The sequence below is a fragment of the Dromaius novaehollandiae genome, chromosome 16 (genome assembly GCF_036370855.1).
Source record: "Dromaius novaehollandiae isolate bDroNov1 chromosome 16, bDroNov1.hap1, whole genome shotgun sequence".
Lineage (NCBI taxonomy): Eukaryota > Metazoa > Chordata > Aves > Casuariiformes > Dromaiidae > Dromaius > Dromaius novaehollandiae.
In genome coordinates this window covers 16,165,439-16,183,883 of record NC_088113.1, presented here as the reverse complement: position 1 = coordinate 16,183,883, position 18,445 = coordinate 16,165,439, and the positions used below count along the sequence as shown (strand labels likewise).

General features: G+C 38.8%; 1 protein-coding gene and 1 long non-coding RNA gene across 6 annotated transcripts in view; one reads left to right on the top strand and one right to left on the bottom strand.

Annotated features, from left to right (window-relative positions):
* Positions 1-1,338: 1,338 nt before the first annotated feature.
* Positions 1,339-17,205, bottom strand: STX16 (syntaxin 16). 5 transcript variants are annotated; one of them, XR_010391939.1, is made up of 10 exons: positions 16,884-17,205; positions 14,262-14,273; positions 10,761-10,868; positions 9,625-9,765; positions 8,905-9,067; positions 7,766-7,857; positions 6,362-6,505; positions 5,738-5,818; positions 3,985-4,183; positions 1,339-3,429 (listed from the first exon to the last, which is right to left on the bottom strand). XR_010391939.1 is itself a non-coding variant. In XM_026105322.2 (9 exons), the coding sequence occupies exons 1-9, from the start codon at positions 17,016-17,018 to the stop codon at positions 3,325-3,327; spliced, it is 981 nt and encodes a 326-aa protein (XP_025961107.1). In that variant the 5' UTR covers positions 17,019-17,204; the 3' UTR covers positions 1,339-3,324. The 5 variants fall into 5 exon arrangements, 4 of the variants coding, with proteins under 4 accessions (XP_025961107.1, XP_025961111.1, XP_025961108.1 ...); XM_026105322.2 differs by lacking the exon at positions 3,985-4,183 and having other exon boundaries at positions 16,884-17,204; XM_026105326.2 differs by lacking the exon at positions 3,985-4,183 and having other exon boundaries at positions 16,938-17,204.
* Positions 16,483-18,445, top strand: part of LOC112986169 (uncharacterized) — a 33,557-nt gene continuing 31,594 nt past the window's right edge. The window contains exon 1 of the long non-coding RNA XR_010391940.1: positions 16,483-16,764. This is a non-coding gene — a long non-coding RNA (uncharacterized LOC112986169). The remainder of the gene's footprint in view (positions 16,765-18,445) is intronic.

The following is an 18,445-nucleotide window of genomic DNA, read 5'->3' as shown; positions in this document are numbered from 1 at the left end:
GTTTTTAATGAGCTTTAACTAATTAAATCTGTGAACTTTTTTTGAGATAGTAAATGTTTTCTTCATCGAAATCAGTTGCACAAGTCTATCACGCATGCAAAAACTTTACAAGGCTGTACCAAAAGCAAGGTTTCTAAGGATTTAAGCAAAGATGATTAGTGTTTCATAAAAGCATACCCTAAATTAATGCGATCTAGGAAGCCTCAGTGGACATTGTATCATTTACATTCATTCACGTCTTTAGCACAATCTGAAATTTACAGGAAAAAAAAAATCTTCCATTTTACTTCTCAGAGTTTCTAAAGTTGGAATGAATTCACCACAACAGTGTTTATAATACTGTCACTTTCAAGGATCACTAGAAAGTATGTCAAAAAAAATCATATCAACAAGGAGTAGCAGCTTATTTTTGTATGCTTACGTGCATTTTAGTGGAAACATTTTATACAATCCAATAGATCCAGCAATTCACAAAAGGTGGAGAAAGCACTGGATGCTTGGGAGACAGTCTAGCGGTTTTATTCTGTTGGACCCCTGCAGGTCCCCGCTGCACTCTGTAAGCGGTCGGTCTCACGACAGGCTGAGAAGAATCCAGCAACCTCAGAGAGGCTGCAGGCCCCAGAGCGCAGGGTACCAGCTTCCTCCCCAGCGCCCGCAGGCGTGATTATGCGGCTGGGCGAAAACGCCGTGGGTAGGTTCAGGCGGCTGTGCTGCTGCAACACCAGAGCAGGCACCAGCTACTGCTAAAACTCCTTGCTTGCAGTGGCTTTTTGGGGCTTTCACAGCCTAATGGCACTGACGGTATCCCTCTCTTTGTAACACGCCATGTGGAGATCCTTTTACAAAGCACTGCATGAGGGTTTATGATTTAGCTGCCAAGAATTATTTATACTGAATTGTAACAAGTTCTGGACATCTGAAATTATTTAGAAAACCTAGGAGTTCTGTCTTTTCCAGATACAGTCAGCTTCAATCACTTCCAGCTCAAGTTACACAGAACAGTTCCCATCTGAGTTTAATCTCTTGTGCAGTGTATAATAGAAAGTGCACTTCCCTTTACAGTATTTGGATAGAAAATACATAGCCAGTTACCTTATTGCAGTTAAGATCCCATTGTCATTCCATGCCATCTACACAGAAAACAAAAGTCCATCTCTGTCCCACTTTTGACAATGCAAAATTACATCATGCTACAGAACATACAAAAAACCTTTTTAAAGATACATGTCACTGCTGCTTTCATTTAATTTTAGAGAATAATATACATATGTAGACATTAACACCTACACAAATATTTGTGCCAGTTTATATTATTTTTAAAAATGAGCAATTGACCAATTAGGTTGGAAATGTTTTATTACTTCTTTGAATTCATTAGCCATGATAAAATGTCAAAAGCACCAGTCAAGACAGAAATAAATAACACGATCTCATGTTAGAGAGAAAGTTGCAAATACATTATATTAAATTATAGCAATATGCTGCTTCACACCAAATGATGTAGACAGCACACTAGGGAGACAGTAGTTTTACTCACGATCATTGAAGAGATTTATACCAAAACGGGGGAGCTGCACACCCACTAAAAGTGTCATTCTTTCTTTTACCAATTTACTCTGCAAATTCCATCAAGGGTTTGAACTGGCAGTTTTGGAAGTTCAAAGTCCACTTTGTCCAGAGGTAACAAGAGTGGTACGAAGCTTTTTGCAATAAGTCAGACAAAAAGCCAAGGCTTTCATGTCTCTGCAGTCGTCTTTATCAGGTCTGTTCCTGCACTAAGCTTAGGACCACCACACCTTAGGCCCTCCTTAGTACTTACACAGTAAAGACAAGAGCTCAGGGCAGGTAGAGGACTCCTGTTTCCTATATGCAACATTAGAATCATTAATATTATGAAACCATACTTCAGGGGCCTTGAGCAGATCATCTCTGCAAGTTTATGGGGATCACTGTATCAGTTGGAAAAGGAGATAAAAGTTACAGTCCCTTAAGCAAAAACAATCCACAAAGAAAAAGCCATATTAAAAATATTAAGGCAAGGCCTCTAAAATTGCACATCACTTCAGGCCTGAATTAAATCATGAATAATCTATTGCTAAAATGTTTCCCTGTTTTCTTTCACAGCCCACAGCAAAGTTTTCAGCTGCAAAAAATAGTAGAAAAAACAAAAATTCTATACTGAAGGCCTAATACCTGTTAGTTCCATGACATTTGCCATGACATTGACATTGTCCATGACATTTGTCATGTACTGACAAATGGTCAGTAGAAGACCATTAACATGTCCTCTTCCAGGTAGGTGTTTGAAAAAATAATCTTCTATCAGGGAGAATGCATGCAATATATACTGTAGTGAAGTCACAATTTTATATAAAAGTTTACCAACTTGTATGAACAGATGTACTGTAAAATAAACAGCTTATGCAACAACAGTAGAATGAAATATCCCAGATCCGCTACAGCAGGCCAGATGATATAGAAGGCCAAAAGGATAATCTTTGTATTTTTTGGCTTTAACTTTATCACTGTTTCAATGTAATGGTTGTACTGTAAACTATATAAAAAAAACCTGTACATGAAAACCTATATGCAATCTTTCCAAAGAGGAAAAACATTCCCATGATTACTCAAGCTTAGAAAATTTTTTAATTAACTAAATGTGTTAAATTATGTCAGTGATTAAATCCTGTTATTTACAAGATTAAGTACTACTCTCAATTCTTAGTAATGGTGCAATATCTAAATTAAGATCACAGGGCTGGATTAGGTTCTGGTTGTTAAAAGCTTTCCTTTTTAGCAGTCTATCCAGTTCTTTGTGGGGGGGTTGAATCTGGAGGAAAGGAGATGAAGTCAAACATTTTTGTGCTTCTTTTAACGCATCTTACATCTAGATCTGGTTTTGTTATTGAGCCCCATGACTCAATAACATGGTTTAGATTTGAAGCCCATGATAACTGTGACATAAGACGGAAAACATTTTTGTTCACAATAACACACTACTTACTGTACTTTTTTTTCCCTTTTTTTCTTTTTCTTTTTCTTTTTTTTTTTTTTAATGTACTGTGTTTCCAAATACCTCTGGATAAAGAGCCAGATAATTTGTTTCGGAGCATCATAAGATTTCCTGACATTTTCCATATAATCTTTAGAAACACCTCACAGATGACCAAACTTGTACTTCAAAGAGTTCTTCTGAAACATTGCACAGACTTTGCACCACAAGGGCTTATACATTCAAAGGCAGCTTTCTGGAGTGCAGGTCCATCCATTCACATTGGGGAAAAAAGTTCACAAACTCCAAAAAATAAGAAAATTAAGTGAAACCTAGTGTGACTTTACACCAATGAGAACAACAATAAGGACAATTACTATGACAAACAAAATTAAAATAACAAGCATCTTCCGATTCTTCTTTTGATATTGCTCTGCCTATAGAAACAGAAAAGAGACAATTAATATTTAGATTTCTGCAAAACTCTGAAGTATGGACTCTTGCTTAGTACAATCAAGTACATGTATTTTAGTATTTTTCTATAGCAACTTGACATTTCATACAATGTATATTGCAAGCAACTCCCACAAAATAACTCCAGTCTCACTACCGACTTCAGTGAAGATAAATGTACACTGAAGTCACATTTATCCACATTAAATAGGAGAGGCTCTTCAGAGAAGAATGCACTTCATGTTTTTTAAGCAACCTTACTGTGACTTCCTTTCAGCAGTCCTTGAGAAGGCCCTGTGCCCCCATAAGATACTGCACATAATATTAGTTATACAGAAGTGATACTTCATTTGTAAGAACACTTAGCTATGGAGACGGTAGAAACAAAAATCAGGCAACTGGGTATGTCAAAGTCTGAACAGTAAGATCTGATAAAATGCTTTAACTCATTTTGCCGGTGTAAGATTCCTGTATTATATTCAAAGGACATTAAAATTCATAACAAAACTTCATTGTTTTAATAGGCATTTTTGTTGTACCTGATTCAGCTGTGCATTTTCATTTAAATTCAATTAGAACTGAAAGTTTTCATTTTGATTTGGTTCTCAGTTTCCTGCTTCATTCCTTCTTTCTTCTAACCACATTTTCTCATCCCTTTCCTCTTTTTCCCAGGGGAATTAAAAGGAGGCAACGTGGAGAAAACTCTCCAAAAGCCAAATGAAAGTCTGCTAATAGAAGCTAAACAAAACAAAACTTGCATTTAATTCGTTTTAAATTAATAAACCTTGAAAATTTAAAGGGAAAAAGAAATTAATTCTGCTCCTTTACAGTCCCTGGAAAATAATTATTTGTTATCAGATCTACTAAAGAGGAGTTTTGATCTGCAACTATCTCATGTGCAACCACTGTGACTATTTAGTTAATCAGGCTTAAAGTACCACAAAGCAGTAACTTTGATTCCAATTTTTATGTGAAGGATGACTTGGTAACTAGTAATTCGTATCACAAGATTTCTGGAGTGAATGAACACAATTTCTGTGAAAGTGCCTTCTAGGTAGTTTGTGATAATTATGCCAATTCAAACAGAAAAGAAATTGACATTACACACTTTAAATTAGAATAAAGTTACCAGCACTTTTAAAAACAGTACAGTATCTGTTTTTTGTATTACCATTCAGATGTGTGTGTACATCTTACATGATAGGCGAGAAAATTTCTATGCTGTACTGCAAACATCTGATCTAAACTGCATATTGCATCAAAAATCCATACTCTACTCAGCAAGCAGAAAAGGGGCTTGCTGACGATTCATTAACTACTACTAGACTAGAAGTAGTCTTCATTACAATTGATTCATTTATTTCCAGTTCAGTTTGTGCAAATTGCTTGCAATTACTTTAAGACTTGTTTCCCAGTGGTTAATGCCTTACTTTAATGATCCCAATTTACCTCTATGCACAAAATAATAAACCTATAATGAAATTTATTTTGCTCTTCTCAAATGGCACTTTTTTGCTGGCAATATATTAGACAATATTTTCCTGACAATATATTAGAAGTCTGCCATAACATGATGAAGTGGAATGTGCATTATTAAGAAGTCCACATTTCCAAAACTGAATGTTCTACTCATATAGAGGTTTTTGCATAAATCTCTAATTCCATTTTATTTCCAGCAATGAAAGGACTGAACTGAGCTGACAAGTCAGAACATAAAATCAAAAGAAAACAAAAAAAAAGCCTAGAAAACAAAACAACTGCAAAAATCTGTGTTCTGCTGCCAATTCAAAACTGTCAGATGTTCACAGTAAAAGCTTTGCATTAAAAGCATAAGGTTGGATCTAACTTCTAATAAATGTCGTACCGTAAGAGAAAACATTTAAAGCTATCCTTGCTACTAACTGAGACAACACTTTCAAACCAGGCTATATTCACTGACTGATTGAAATCTGTAGTGAGGTATCCAATAACCAGTCCTATTTCAGAGGTGCTCAGCTCTGAAACAAACACCGAAGACAGAAGGAATTGCAGATAGGCCCCAACATAAGGATCAGAGCACACTGCTTGGATGCCCAAAAAATGATTCAGGAACTTAACGCTAGGCATCGAGCATGTGGTTAAAACAAGTTATCTGGAAAGATCCTACTACAGTACAGTTGGACATTTTTATACTGCAATCATATCTAACAAGGAAGATGTCCAAGTGAAAAATGGCTCGTAAGAATTTAATGGCTATTAAATTATAAAAGATTATTAGGTATGCCAAGCATTTTAAGTATTCTGTGAGCTTACCTTATGTAACTGTTTTAGGCCCTCTTCAGTTTTGAGACATGACTGTTCAACATTGTAGTCAATTCTATCTAGAACTGTTCCCTAAACAAAATGAAGAGAATGAACACCAACTGGAATCTAAATACACTCCATAAAGCAATTACCGCTACAATCAGCAATGTAATAAACAAGGTTTACAGCAAAGAGCTAATGAACTGTGTAAGCTGTGAACTTTTACAGAAGAACTGGTTAGGACTTTTTTTAAGGGATATCCTCCTTCAGTGCCTAACTGGCAACCCTGTCACCATGTCGCGTCACATCTTTAATAACCTTTTACTCCCAATTTAGGTGCTCTTGGCTGACATGTTCAACCCAAACAGAATCTTTGGGAGAAGTAACCAACCAAGCGCTAGCAGTCTATGTTTTGCTAGTCTAATCCTCATGAATAACTAATTATTTTTCCTGATTTTTTTTTTGTTAATTCATCTTCGGGCAGGTATCAAGCATAGAAAACCTTAGACTGAACAAATGAAGTTTGAAAAGTGATAAACACATGAAAACAGGACATTAAAACAGGAAGTGTGGGGAAGCCTTGATGCTACACGGAATCTCCTATTTCTTACTAACACTGTGGTGTCGACATACCTGTTCTACTATCATTGCTCCCAGGTCCCTAAATATTTCATTCAGATCAGAGATTGACTGTACAATCTGACGGATTTCTCGTTCTCGCTCTTCCACCATTAATGTGTTTTGCTCCACCAATGCTAGCTGGTCATCTGTAAAACCCTGTTGAAATAAAAGATTTAAATGTTGAACTAACATTAACAACATGTTAACACTAGAAATAATTATAGCAATTGTAAGATTTCATAACATAACAGTGTTCTTGGAACCTCTGTAGTAGACAATTATCTAATAAAAATCTTGCTGTTTCAGAGTTGCTAAGATAATTCAGACAGCTATTTATAGTTTTGGTAGAGAAAACTTAAATCTTACATCTTGCTTAAACATACAAAGAACTTTTAAAATAAGGTCTGTCCTAAAATAATGTTTTTGTTGATGTACAAAACCAATACATGTAAGGGACTTGTAATTATGGAATATCTACTGATTGATCAGCATTACAGAAAGTCTCATAACATCAATGGTCATTAAAACGTGTAAAGACAAAACATCAATTCTGATTTTTTTTTTTTTAAACTATAGAGACCTTACTATTTTTATCTTCCAAGGCCATTTACAACAGAATATCATCCTTTTTTTCCAGCATTCCTATTTAGACATCAAGCAAAACACCTCTTGCACACTAGTTATAGTTATGGAAAAAGCAAAGGCTGCTTTTCAGCTAAATTTTCAATTAAACATTAAGCATTATAGAGTATTCTGCTGCACCATTACATGGAACACAATCAAATTCCAATATCGCTTAGATATGTAGTATCCCCAAACTACAAGTACTCCAAGTATTTCCCCCAAAAGGTAAAACAAAGAAATATGCCTGGTATTGTGGTACAACAATACCAACTTAATTACCCAGAAGCAAATCATTACATTGCTATTTATATCAATTCTTAATCTTGAAAATCTTGAGATACAGTTTCCTTCACTCGAAAAAGGGCCACCTTTCACCCAAACTCAGCATCACGTGCACACAGCTTTCTAATAATTACTCTTGCATATGACCGAGGAGGTGATGTGACCAAGAACAGCAGTGTATTTTCAGATCTCCTAGTCCCTGTCAGTCATGTAAGAAAAATTCAGTAGTCAAACTGAGTTCCCTCACACTGCAACTGATGCCCTCAATGGATGTCCCTAACTGATCTCTCAACACTGAAGCTGATGGCACAATCCTCTCAACATTTCAACAGCAATACAGTCCTAATCAGGTAAATGTATCACGCAAAGCTGCAAAAATGTTTTTTGCATGTAGTTTGGTGCTCAGTGCACATCAGATTTTCATCTTTTTTGATATTTTCACATTAAAATCAAAGATATAGTAAAAAAAAAAGCTCTGCACTGAATTCATGTAATAATACCTTTACTTACCCTATCATAAAGTGTATTGTCCTCGCCATCATCCATAAGTGGGACTGAGGTGTCAAAGAAGTGTCTGGATCTTTCTTCTCTGTTCTTCATGCCTGTAAAAGACAAACTGCATTTCAGCATAACATTTAAGCATACTAAATAAGAAGTCACTCAGATTTCCTATCAACTTTCAAAAGTGCGTGTAGGTAGAAGAATATTTTCCAATAGCTTTTGGAGGAACAAGATATCCACTGGAGAGTAAGAGCAAGATCTGAAACACAAGATAGAAAAGCACAAGAAAGAAAACTTGGCTAATAAATGACATAACTAGCAGGTTCTGAATTTTAACTGTCATATAGGTTTGCTGTTTAACAATGCATAATGAATTTCACCAGACTGACAAGAACCTGACTAAACCAAAGATTTTAAGTCATTATGTTCCATGCAGTTAAAAAGTTAGATCCCAAGGGTAATAAGAACTTTGATATGTCTGTGCAATGACTCTGGCCTATTTTCTTACAAATACTTTCAGGAACATCCTTCTTCTGAATTGTGATCCTAGGTTCTACCTGTGCCATTTACAGCACTGGGGGGAAGAAATATTAGACCAGCATTAAGTTTAAAGATAAAACTTTTTACAAGATTAAAATAAGCTTGCTTTACTATGCTAAAAATAGACTTGTACTCAATTTTGTGTTTTAAATAGAGGATATTCCATTTCCAATCCGTTTATGGATACAGAATTTTAATTCATCACAAACCAACTTTTAAAGTTTAATCAGACCAGCAATCAACAGCAGATATCATGTCTGAAGGCCAATGGCTGTTTCACCAGTGTAACAGAAGCAGCTTTGCAGACCACAATTTGAGAAGCAATGAGACATTAAACATTTCTAAGGAAGAAATACATGTCCGATTTCACTGATATATTTAACCATGAAATTTCTGCTTTATCAATATGAAGGAGAGAGGCACAGTCAAGCAGGCTGAGCATGGGCTGTGAACCAGAAACTCCCAAATTCTAATCTCCATTCTTGGTGGTCTTATGAGTATCACTTAAATTTTCTGTGCTTCAGTTTTCTCAACCAAGGAAACAGGCACCCCTTAGCCACTGTTTTCCACAGAAAGTGCCCATGCATTACTGTATCTCTTATGCTTACGTTTGAGATAGTCAGACTGTGCATGCCTAAAGTTGGTGGACAGGTCCTGAAGTGACTGTGCTAAGGAAGACACGACATTCCTGAGAACACGTTCTTCTTGTTCGGTACAACTGCGTGACCTGCTCTGCAAGACTTGGACTGCTCTCTGACACCTGTGAAATAACTGAGAAAACACTCCCGTTAGTAAGAAGTACAGCAACACACATTTTAAATATGACATTGCTAAGGTTCCAAATGGAAGACTAAGATTTTGACTTACAGATTTTTAAAATGAAATCCTTGTTGTGCAGTCCAATGTTCAGAAGAGTACACAGTGTTCACAGAATGAACACACAGAATACAGATTAACAAACAATTTAAAGCTAACGGGGTAACACAAGTAGTTTTGACCAAAGACATTTGCTCCGTTATAACTGTTCAGACTGGAAGCCACAGAATACACTTTTGTATCTCTGTCAGATACCTGTAAATGTGATTTATTAAGCATCCTACTCCAAGACAGAAAAGCAAGTGGGTAAATAAAGGAACAGGGAAGTTAAGTGACTTGTTGAGAAGTTCACTGAGACAGCAGCAGCACCAAGCACAGAACCCAGGAGCCTGGCTCACTGAAAATACTGATTATAGAAGATATAATTTATTCCAAAGAAACCAGTGCCTCACATCAGGATATGCATTATAGATATGCCATACTGTAGCTTTAGAATTGAAAGCGATCTGCACCTGTGTGATCTCTTGGGTGGTTATTTCTATTGCATGTTCTTCTTCACTGCTGTCATCCAATGTTGGTCTGTTTAGATGTTTATCATGAAGACTAGCTAATTCTTTCATCTTCTGTTTAACCCTGGTGATATCATACTGAATCTAAAACACAAAAAAACCAACAATGGAGAAAGGGAAGTGACTAATGTTTCAGAGGAAAAGGTTCTGACAAATGGTAGACAAATAATGCAAAAACATTAAAAGAAATCTCTGTAACATAAAAGAGCAGGCTAAAGATCATTAAAACACATACATAAAAAGCCAGCCTCTTAGTGACTGAAAACTTTCATAGGCTTTGTTAGTTTGCTACTTTTTAAACCGAGTATAAACTCTCCTCTAATTGATCTTATGTAAGACTGTGCTGTTTCCAAATATACATCTTTAAATATAGAATAATATTTTTATTATTATATGATTAATGTCATACTAAGAAAGGTCTAGCCAGGTTCCAAAAATATAAATGAAAATTCAGCTCACACCATCTTTGTCAAACATGCTACAGAGTTCAACAGTGTAAGTTAAAGGACATGCTTTCAAACTGCTCACTAGAAATAAATCTGTAAGGATTTGAGGTCTATGCAGTTGAATCCCTCAAAAGGCTTCAACAAACAGCTAAGTGGAAGTGCTAAATTTTTTTTATAACCTCCCTTCTAAGCCTTGAACTTTTGGACTTTATATCCTCCTCTCTAAGCTAACGACTCTGCTTTGCTAAGAGCTTTAGGACCTTCCTGCAGTCTCAGGTCTTTCAGTGCTCAGCTACAATGTGTCCTATTCTAACAGTCCAAATGAAATGTTAATTCTGGACTCCCACTGATTGTGGAAATCCAGCCTTCTAGAATTTCTGGCCCTAGATAATTTCCCTTTATTTCACTTGTGATATAGCTTTCAAGATGATAAAATACAGCTTGCCCCAAATCTTCCCTTAACAAGGGTAGCAGGTGATCCAGCAGGATTAGAATGTAGAAAAAAGCTTGCTTTAATCTTTTTTCTAATACTACTTCTGTCATAAAACTTCAGAAGCAATGTTGTCACAGATAAATTCCCAATAAATTCTTTTGTGAAATCACACTCAGTGTTGCATTTAACATACAACTTACTTCATCTGCTCCATCAACCCATTTGGGAGGTAAGCGTTTTGTTACACCAATTGCTGCTTCAGGATCTAAACTTATTCCTGATACCAGTGCCATACGATCATCAGCAAGCTGCAGAAGATAAGAAAAATATCCTTAAAACCAAAAAATTAACTTGACTCAAGTTAGATGTATATCCTTAAGCATTAGGAAACAGCGCACATATGCCTTCCCTTTCCATAAAAATAACCTAAAAAATGCGTTTGCACTTGAAGCAGTTAAAACCATGCTCCGCATTTTCTGGTTAGTCCCCCATATACTAATGATCCATGTTCTCCCCCTTCCTACAGGATCTGAAAGACGGAACCTACTCTTAGAGTAGATTCTTAAAAGATTTTCAAGGGGTACATGTGGCATTGCAGTGAGAATTCAAGTAATTCTTACACCAGAGTAAGAGGTGCGTTTAATTTTAGGAAATGATTCATGGCCAGTGGATCCTTAATCTATAGTGTAACATGGCTTATATTAGTTTAACAAACAAGTTTAACTCACTCATTTGGGGAAAACTCCAAATAAACCAAGATGTTTACTATTTCCTTATGAAATGAAAATGATATATATATATATATATTCTCATCAAACAATACCGTATATAGTCAGATGCTCACCTATATGCTGCATGACAAGCATTCTTGCAAACTGACATGCAACTAAAATTTATATTTATTTAATGGAAATTAGAAGGTGCTAAACAAAAATTACTGAGCCAATGAATGATCCACACTTCTCTGTCACAATGATATGAGCTTGCTGCTTCAGCTGTACGGCCTGAAGCAAATAAACTCTTGCATGAAAATAGGTAGAATAATTCTCCAGAAACTTTCACACATTGTCAGAGAAAGTAAAACAAGACAATGTGCCAGCCAGCCTTATACACTGCTTTTCCCAGATCCAGAGTAGGGCTGGAGTTGCGGGGTGGGTGAAAGATGGGGCAGCCGTCTTACCTGCAGAACTGCAGTAGGTCCCTTACCCTCCCCACTTTCATTACATGTTTTCCAAGTGGAAAAACAGCTTCAAGCATTAGACTTTGCCTCTGCAGAAGTTCTGAAAGACTCCTAATTGACAGCTTCTGAGCCTCTGAAGCCCACGACATTGGAGCATTTGTTTGTATCTGAACAGATGTTCTGAGCAGAAAAAGCCCTATTTTGTAGGGGAACCTCATCATTTGCATCCACTGGGGAATCACTTCTGGTTTAATAACAAAACCAAAGAAAACATCCAGGAATAGAAAGGGGCTAAAATGGAAAGATCAAAATGATATACAAGTAAGCTGAGGCACTTAACTGAGGACCAAGAAGTATTTTATGCATTCTGGATCATTACATTTTATAAGCTTATTTAAATTATTATCAAAACTACCAAATGTGATTTTCTCTATGCAACCAGTAGCTTATGAAAGTGCGTATCTATCTTCATCTCTTCTCCTCCCCAGTAGCCTTTTCTGCTTTATTAAATATCACTTTTCTCTGCTCAAATTGTGTAGAGCTCTGCAGCATCACACTCCTGTACTTAAGCAAAGCCCCACTGACTTCAGGAATAACGGACCAGAATGGAGATCACGAATGTATCAGTGACTTGAATTCTGCACACATCTCTCTGTGCAATGCATAATACAAGGCCCTGATCCTAAGTAAGGCCTCTGGGAACAGTGATAACACAAGTAGATAACATCAGCAACCTGGAAAGAAAATAAAAGGCATGCATTCTTAGCAGCAATGCACCCGACATGGATTTATAGGAACTTAATACACAAATCATTTCAGAAATAGCATACTGCATTAGTCCTCCTTAGAGGAGATGACACATTATTGCATCTTGCTTTGTAGACCTGTAATAATACAGAAAGAAACCCTTTATCACAATTAATAGTAGTCACATAATTTGAATAAGTGAGGTGTGACAAATCAGGGTTTTATATTATTGAAGACTGAGGCACACTGATCTACAGCAGCACTGTAGCAGTTACTGAAGGGTATGATACAGTTTTTGGAGACAGTGTATTTCTGGAAATAGAATCCTGATAGGCAGGGTTGAAAAACTAAAAGATTTTGAGCAAAACACAACTCATAAGTACTTTTTTCAAAGTCACAAAATGCTGGTGATAAATGTGTCAGAATCTTATTTTTCTAATCATACTTAGAAACGGATTTCTAAGTGCAGGTTTAATAACTTCACTTCAAGGTACAAAAGCTTAAATATGACAAAGAAGAAGGAAAGCGAACATAATGCCTTTTTTGATTACTTTGGCAGAAACTAAAAGCCTTGGTCTGATTTTGGATGTACTGGTAGAGACATTTATCTGCTTTGATATCATTACTAGTAAAATGTGCTGTTCACCCTCAATGAGGATTCTTTCATTAAGGACAGCATCAATACTACAGATCTTTAAACATAGCAAAAGATTTTTCTCTATAGGGTTTAGAAACATAAATAAATAGAGAGAGTGCTATAGAGCAGGTGGTACAAAGAAATCCATTTCTAAAGCGGTGCAGTGTAAGACCAAGTTGTCCAGAGAAGATGCAATATCTCCACTCTTGGACATTTTTCAGAACTTGGCTGGACGAAGTCATGGATGACATGATATAGGCTGGGGACAGCCCTGTTTAGAGCAGGAGGTTGAACCAGATCTCCAGAGGTCCCTTCCAACCAGCATGTCTATGATTCTTTGACTTAAAATTGAGCATGACACACACATAACTGGCTGCGTGCAGGGCCAGGAAGCAACATTTAGCACTGGGCTATGTATGCTTCCCCGTCATCTTTCTCCTCTGAGGGGAAGGCAGGGGAATGGATGGAACCAGAAGACAGTACAGATCTTTTCCTCTGGCTGCCAGTTGAACAAGGCTGTGCAACTTCAGAGACAAAAAATCTTCATTTAAAATATTTACTCTAGATTGATGATACCACTGCTTTCTATGATACCATTTTAAACATACCTAGTTATTGCACTGTTCATTCTCAGGGACAATATTTCATTAAAAAAAAACAAAAACAAACTCACTTCCTATTTTCCTCACAGATTTTTAAATTTTCCCATATTGGGTCTGGAAACCTTTGTGGTTCCCTCCCCCACACCTTCCTAAAACCAATCCCTCTTCCTCCCTTGGCAATTCTTCCCTGAAAGCCTGTATTTCCCTCGGACCTCTGTATTTCCTGATCAGTAAAGTCTGTACAGTCAGATGTGGCATAGCACAAAAAATAGTTAAGAGCTTCATTGTTCAAAGTTACTATATCCCTTGTGTGTACAATAAACACAGCTAGTTTTATATACACATATATGGTAACACTGTGACATTATTTCACAAAATGCTTGTCTTCCCTATGCAGCCTTGTCCTTTTACTGCAAAAGGAGACACCTCATTTTATATAATGAAATTTCACAAATTAGCAGAATAAAAAGGAGCATTTTAACTCAATGATGCATGTTTCATGCACCATGACAGAATAAATGTGAAAAAACAATACCTCATCCAGCTCCTGAAGTGATTTGTGGATCCCATCAGCCCCATCCAGTTAGAGACAGCAAAAGATAAAAGGGAAAAAGAGAAACATAGGACAGAGACAGGGTATGGTCAGTTGAGAAAATACTAGAATTTTGTTTTTAAACATGACAGTTTACCAAGAACAAAACAAACTGGCTTTTGAAACAAGACCAGCCAATAAAAAGTACAATATCATGATGCATTTAAGACAGCATTTTGTTTGATGCACAACCTTTTTTTAATATTTCAGTTGCTTGGTAAACAGAAAAAACATAAGAGATCAAGTTAAGAGGTTTTTTTTTAAAGTAACTGCACAATAAAGTTTCTAGTTACTAAAATTTCAGGTGAAAAAGTGCAATGCAATATTAGAATATATTGAAGCGTAAGAGCAAGGGTAATTTGATTACAGTATTCAACATCTAATGCAGACTTAGAAGCCTTTGATTATGATTGGAGGATCCATATACAAACTTGGGTAAAACATTTTTGGTAAGCACTGCAGTTATCATAGGATAAAACAAGGCAATAAAAGACAAAAAGCAAAAGCAAACATACTATACGCTCACTTATGTATAAACTTCAATTATGTTTTAGTTTCAAGGAACGTTAATTTTACACACATCTCAAAAACACAAAAGGCTAGCATCCCCAATGTATCCGCAACTTTGCTTTTCATACCCTCTACAGTACAAGGAGTGATAAGAAATAGGAGGTTTCACTGAAAGATTAATGAAGCAAACATGTCAGATCTAAAATGACGACAAAATACTTGTGGTTTGACAAAGCAGCAGGCTTCACTTAATGATCTCTTTTATTCTATACCAAGCTTTTGAAATAAAACTATACTGTTCAGAGTGCTACTTCAATTACCTGCATTTAAGGAGTGGTTAACGATCAGCATGAGAACACATATTCTAGGGCAGAATGCAATTTTTGACCTATAACTCTCATAATAAGGGAATTCTCCAGCAGAAGCCTAGAGAGTGAACTAAGATAAGCCAAAGTACTAAGGACTACAGTTTACAGCACTGCCCTGCTAGTATGCAGCAGCCTAGGTCTGAGGATACTACCCAAAAGAAAATAAATTAGCTGCAACTGTTACAGTAACAGGCACCTTAGAAACATGAGAAGTGCACTGCTCCCACTATGCCATCTTCACACTTATCGCTAAAACAGTATGTTTGTAGCAAGCAGCAGCTATGGAACTGAAAACTGTCCACCAACAGCAAAGCTCAGCCATTAACTAACTTCATACACAGCACAAGAGGGTAACAATTTCCAACCTCTGTCAGCGTTGGTTGCATTTGAACCAGCATCCTAGAAAATAGCTTCAATTAATGTTGAAAACTACTGTAAACAAACATTTTATGCAAGTACTAAGTGTTATTGCACTCCTTGTTGAAAGGAAGGGTAGTTTCACTGGTCAGTAGTCTGAACTCTGCATTTTAACTACTACTAATTTTCAAACTGATATTAAAAAAATTATGAATACCAAGGATTTAAGAAATGATACTGTTCTTGGCAAAAAATATGTTAAGAAGAAAGTGGTACAATAAAACATATATAATACACATTACTTGTTGTGACCTCTCCTGTTCTGCCAATGCAATTCAATATATAGCTATTACACAGACAGGTTTAATAAAATTAACAATTAACAAAGATTGTTCCATAGCAACTCATCAGTTGAAATAAAATTTGCAGCACAAAGCACTGCTTTTCCTAACAAAAAAATTCATTAATGCAAAGCGATTGAGAAAAATGAGTGGGCCAGAAGACATTTACTGGAGGTTGTTGCAAATAAATGAGAAGTCTGAACAGAAAGTGGAAAAGGACTGGTAGCTCTGGACTGATGTGGTTTGCTTCAGTTACCAACTACAAAAATCAGCTGAGCTTGGCTGCCATGGGGAATGTTTCATTACTGAAATCAAACCATTAACACCCTTTGAATTGCCGCCTTGCACATATTTTCGGCAGAATGATTCTGAAAATGGTATCAAAGCAAGCTTCAATTCTTAAGTTTTCCATCACAGCTCAGAAATTACACCAGCTCAAAATTTAGAAAAAGCCACATAAAGCCAACTGCCACTGAACAAACCACTTTTTGAAGTTTCTGTAACGAAGAACCATATTAGAAGCTGCTGAGTTTCCCTCTCACAGACGACTTTCAATACCACTGGTATTGGGGGGGGGGGGGGGATGGGAACCAGAACAAACTAAGGAGAAATTCAAGCACCAGGATTAGTCCACTCTACTGCATTTAACAGTGCCCACACCGCGGTGAATAGAAGAGTTCTGCTCTGCGAAAAAACTTGGTTTTTTTCTTTCATTTGGGGGAGAGATTAATCAGCACTGGACAACAACCCAGTGCCCAGCGCCAGAAGGGAGCTACGGGATGGCGAACTGCGCTGTTCCCGAAGGGAAGGGAGCTCAGCGTGAAGGCAGATCTCGTCTATCCATTTTAGGGGAAGCAGCAGGAAAAGAAGGTACCGCCGGGGCGGGGGGCGGGAAGGGGGAGAGGCGGGGGGAGCTCGGGGGCAGCAGGGGGAGCGGGGCGGCGGCGGCCCCGAGCGGAGCTACAGTAGGATGAAGGGAGGAGACTCACCGCAGCAGCCATGCTACGTGAACCCACAGGGCTGGAGGAGCCGTAACTACTCACTTGCTCGGCCAGCAGCTGCCGGCTCTGCACCGCGTTGTTCCGCAACAACAAGAACGCGTCCGTTAGACGCCGGGTGGCCATGGCCGCCCGCCGCCGCCGGCCCCCGAGCCGGGCAGGGGCAGGGGCGGCGACGCCCGCTCGCCGCTCACAGGGCCGCGGCCCCCCGCACCGGCCCCCGCCGCCCGCCGGCTCCAGCCATCGCCCCGCCGGATCTGGCGGCGGCGCGGCTCGCTTCCGCGTTGTGCACCGCTCGGCGCCTTCCGCCGCGCCTTCCGCCCGGGCCCGCCGCCCGCGACGCCACCGTTCCGCCTCCCCGCCGGCCCGGCAGCGCCGGGAGCAGCCCGCATCCCGCCCCGGCGGCGGGGAGGCCGCCCCGGCGCCGTCCTGCAGCGGCTCCCTGCCTCGCCTGGCCTCCGCGGGGGACATCGGTGCCCTGCGGCGGCCGCCCTTGGTAAAAACCAAGCCTGGGCCTACAAAAAATGGCTCCTGCCCCTCAGGGCGGCTGCGACGGCGCCCCACCGAAGCCCCGCGTACCCCGGCGGGAGGCTTGGAAAAAGCCCCGGTGCAAAGGAGCCGTGACGCTCCCATAACGTTTGCGGGATGGTTTAACTCCTTATGCCTGCGCTTTCTCACAGCCGGGAGGTATTTGAGGGCCTGCTCAAAAGGCTCGGCTTTGCCCCTGGGCGAAGCGCTGCAGTATGTCCATTGGGATTTGACTGCCCCGTCTTCCCCTCCGTCTTCCCTCTCAGCCTTCCACCCCGCCAGGCTGCCCTGCTTCCGAGGAGCTGACTGCTTTCCAAGGATACTCGCACAGCTCTTCCGTCAACTCTGACCATTCAAAAATCTTGAAATTCCATGAAAAAGCCATGGAAAATGACAAACGTTGACCGTTTGCAAGAGGCTATTTAATAAAACCTGAAATGGTGACTGAAATGATTTTTTTCCGGTTTTATGTTGTTTAAAGCTGTTGTACTGGACTGTCTGGAAGCTGATGTGATAGGGAGCGGGCGGAGGCTGCTGCTGTCTGCCGGCTACCCGGGAGTATGATCCACACCTTGCGTCTTGTCCTCCAAGTGTCCAAAACGTCCTTTGTGCCAACAGCAGCAACGGCTGTGCCAGGGCAGCTGCTGTACCCTTGTCAGCAGGGGAATCACGAGCTTAAATTCTCAAAGAAAAAAGAAAATTCCTATTTACACATATGGTAGGAACAGTTACTGTAATCGCAACCACATTTTCTGGAAATGTTGCTCCATATTATCTAACCACTTGGGCAAACTTGTGCAGTGAGAAACAGAAAGAAGTATTCCTTTGCTGTTATAAGACATTGTAGGAGTTTTCTTGAACAGCCCTTCTGCCTCAGCGGGAAAGACTAGAAACTTGGAATTTAACAAGGAAATAAGCCCCAGTCTTACAAGGACTAATGCACGCACTTCATTTTTCGTGGTCTGGTGAAATCTGTTTTCATTTTGGCTGCCTTACAGTGGCTTTAAAAATATATGTATAAACTT

Excerpts from the sequence above, each read along its gene's own strand:
- STX16 (XM_026105322.2), bottom strand. The coding sequence starts at position 17,018 with ATGGCCACCCGGCGTCTAACGGACGCGTTCTTGTTGTTGCGGAACAAC. Across the intron at positions 9,068-9,624 it reads CCACCCAAGAGATCACACAG|TTATTTCACAGGTGTCAGAG; the intron begins GTGCAGATCGCT and ends GTGTTTTCTCAG. Across the intron at positions 6,506-7,765 it reads ACAATACACTTTATGATAGG|GGTTTTACAGATGACCAGCT; the intron begins GTAAGTAAAGGT and ends TTATTTCAACAG.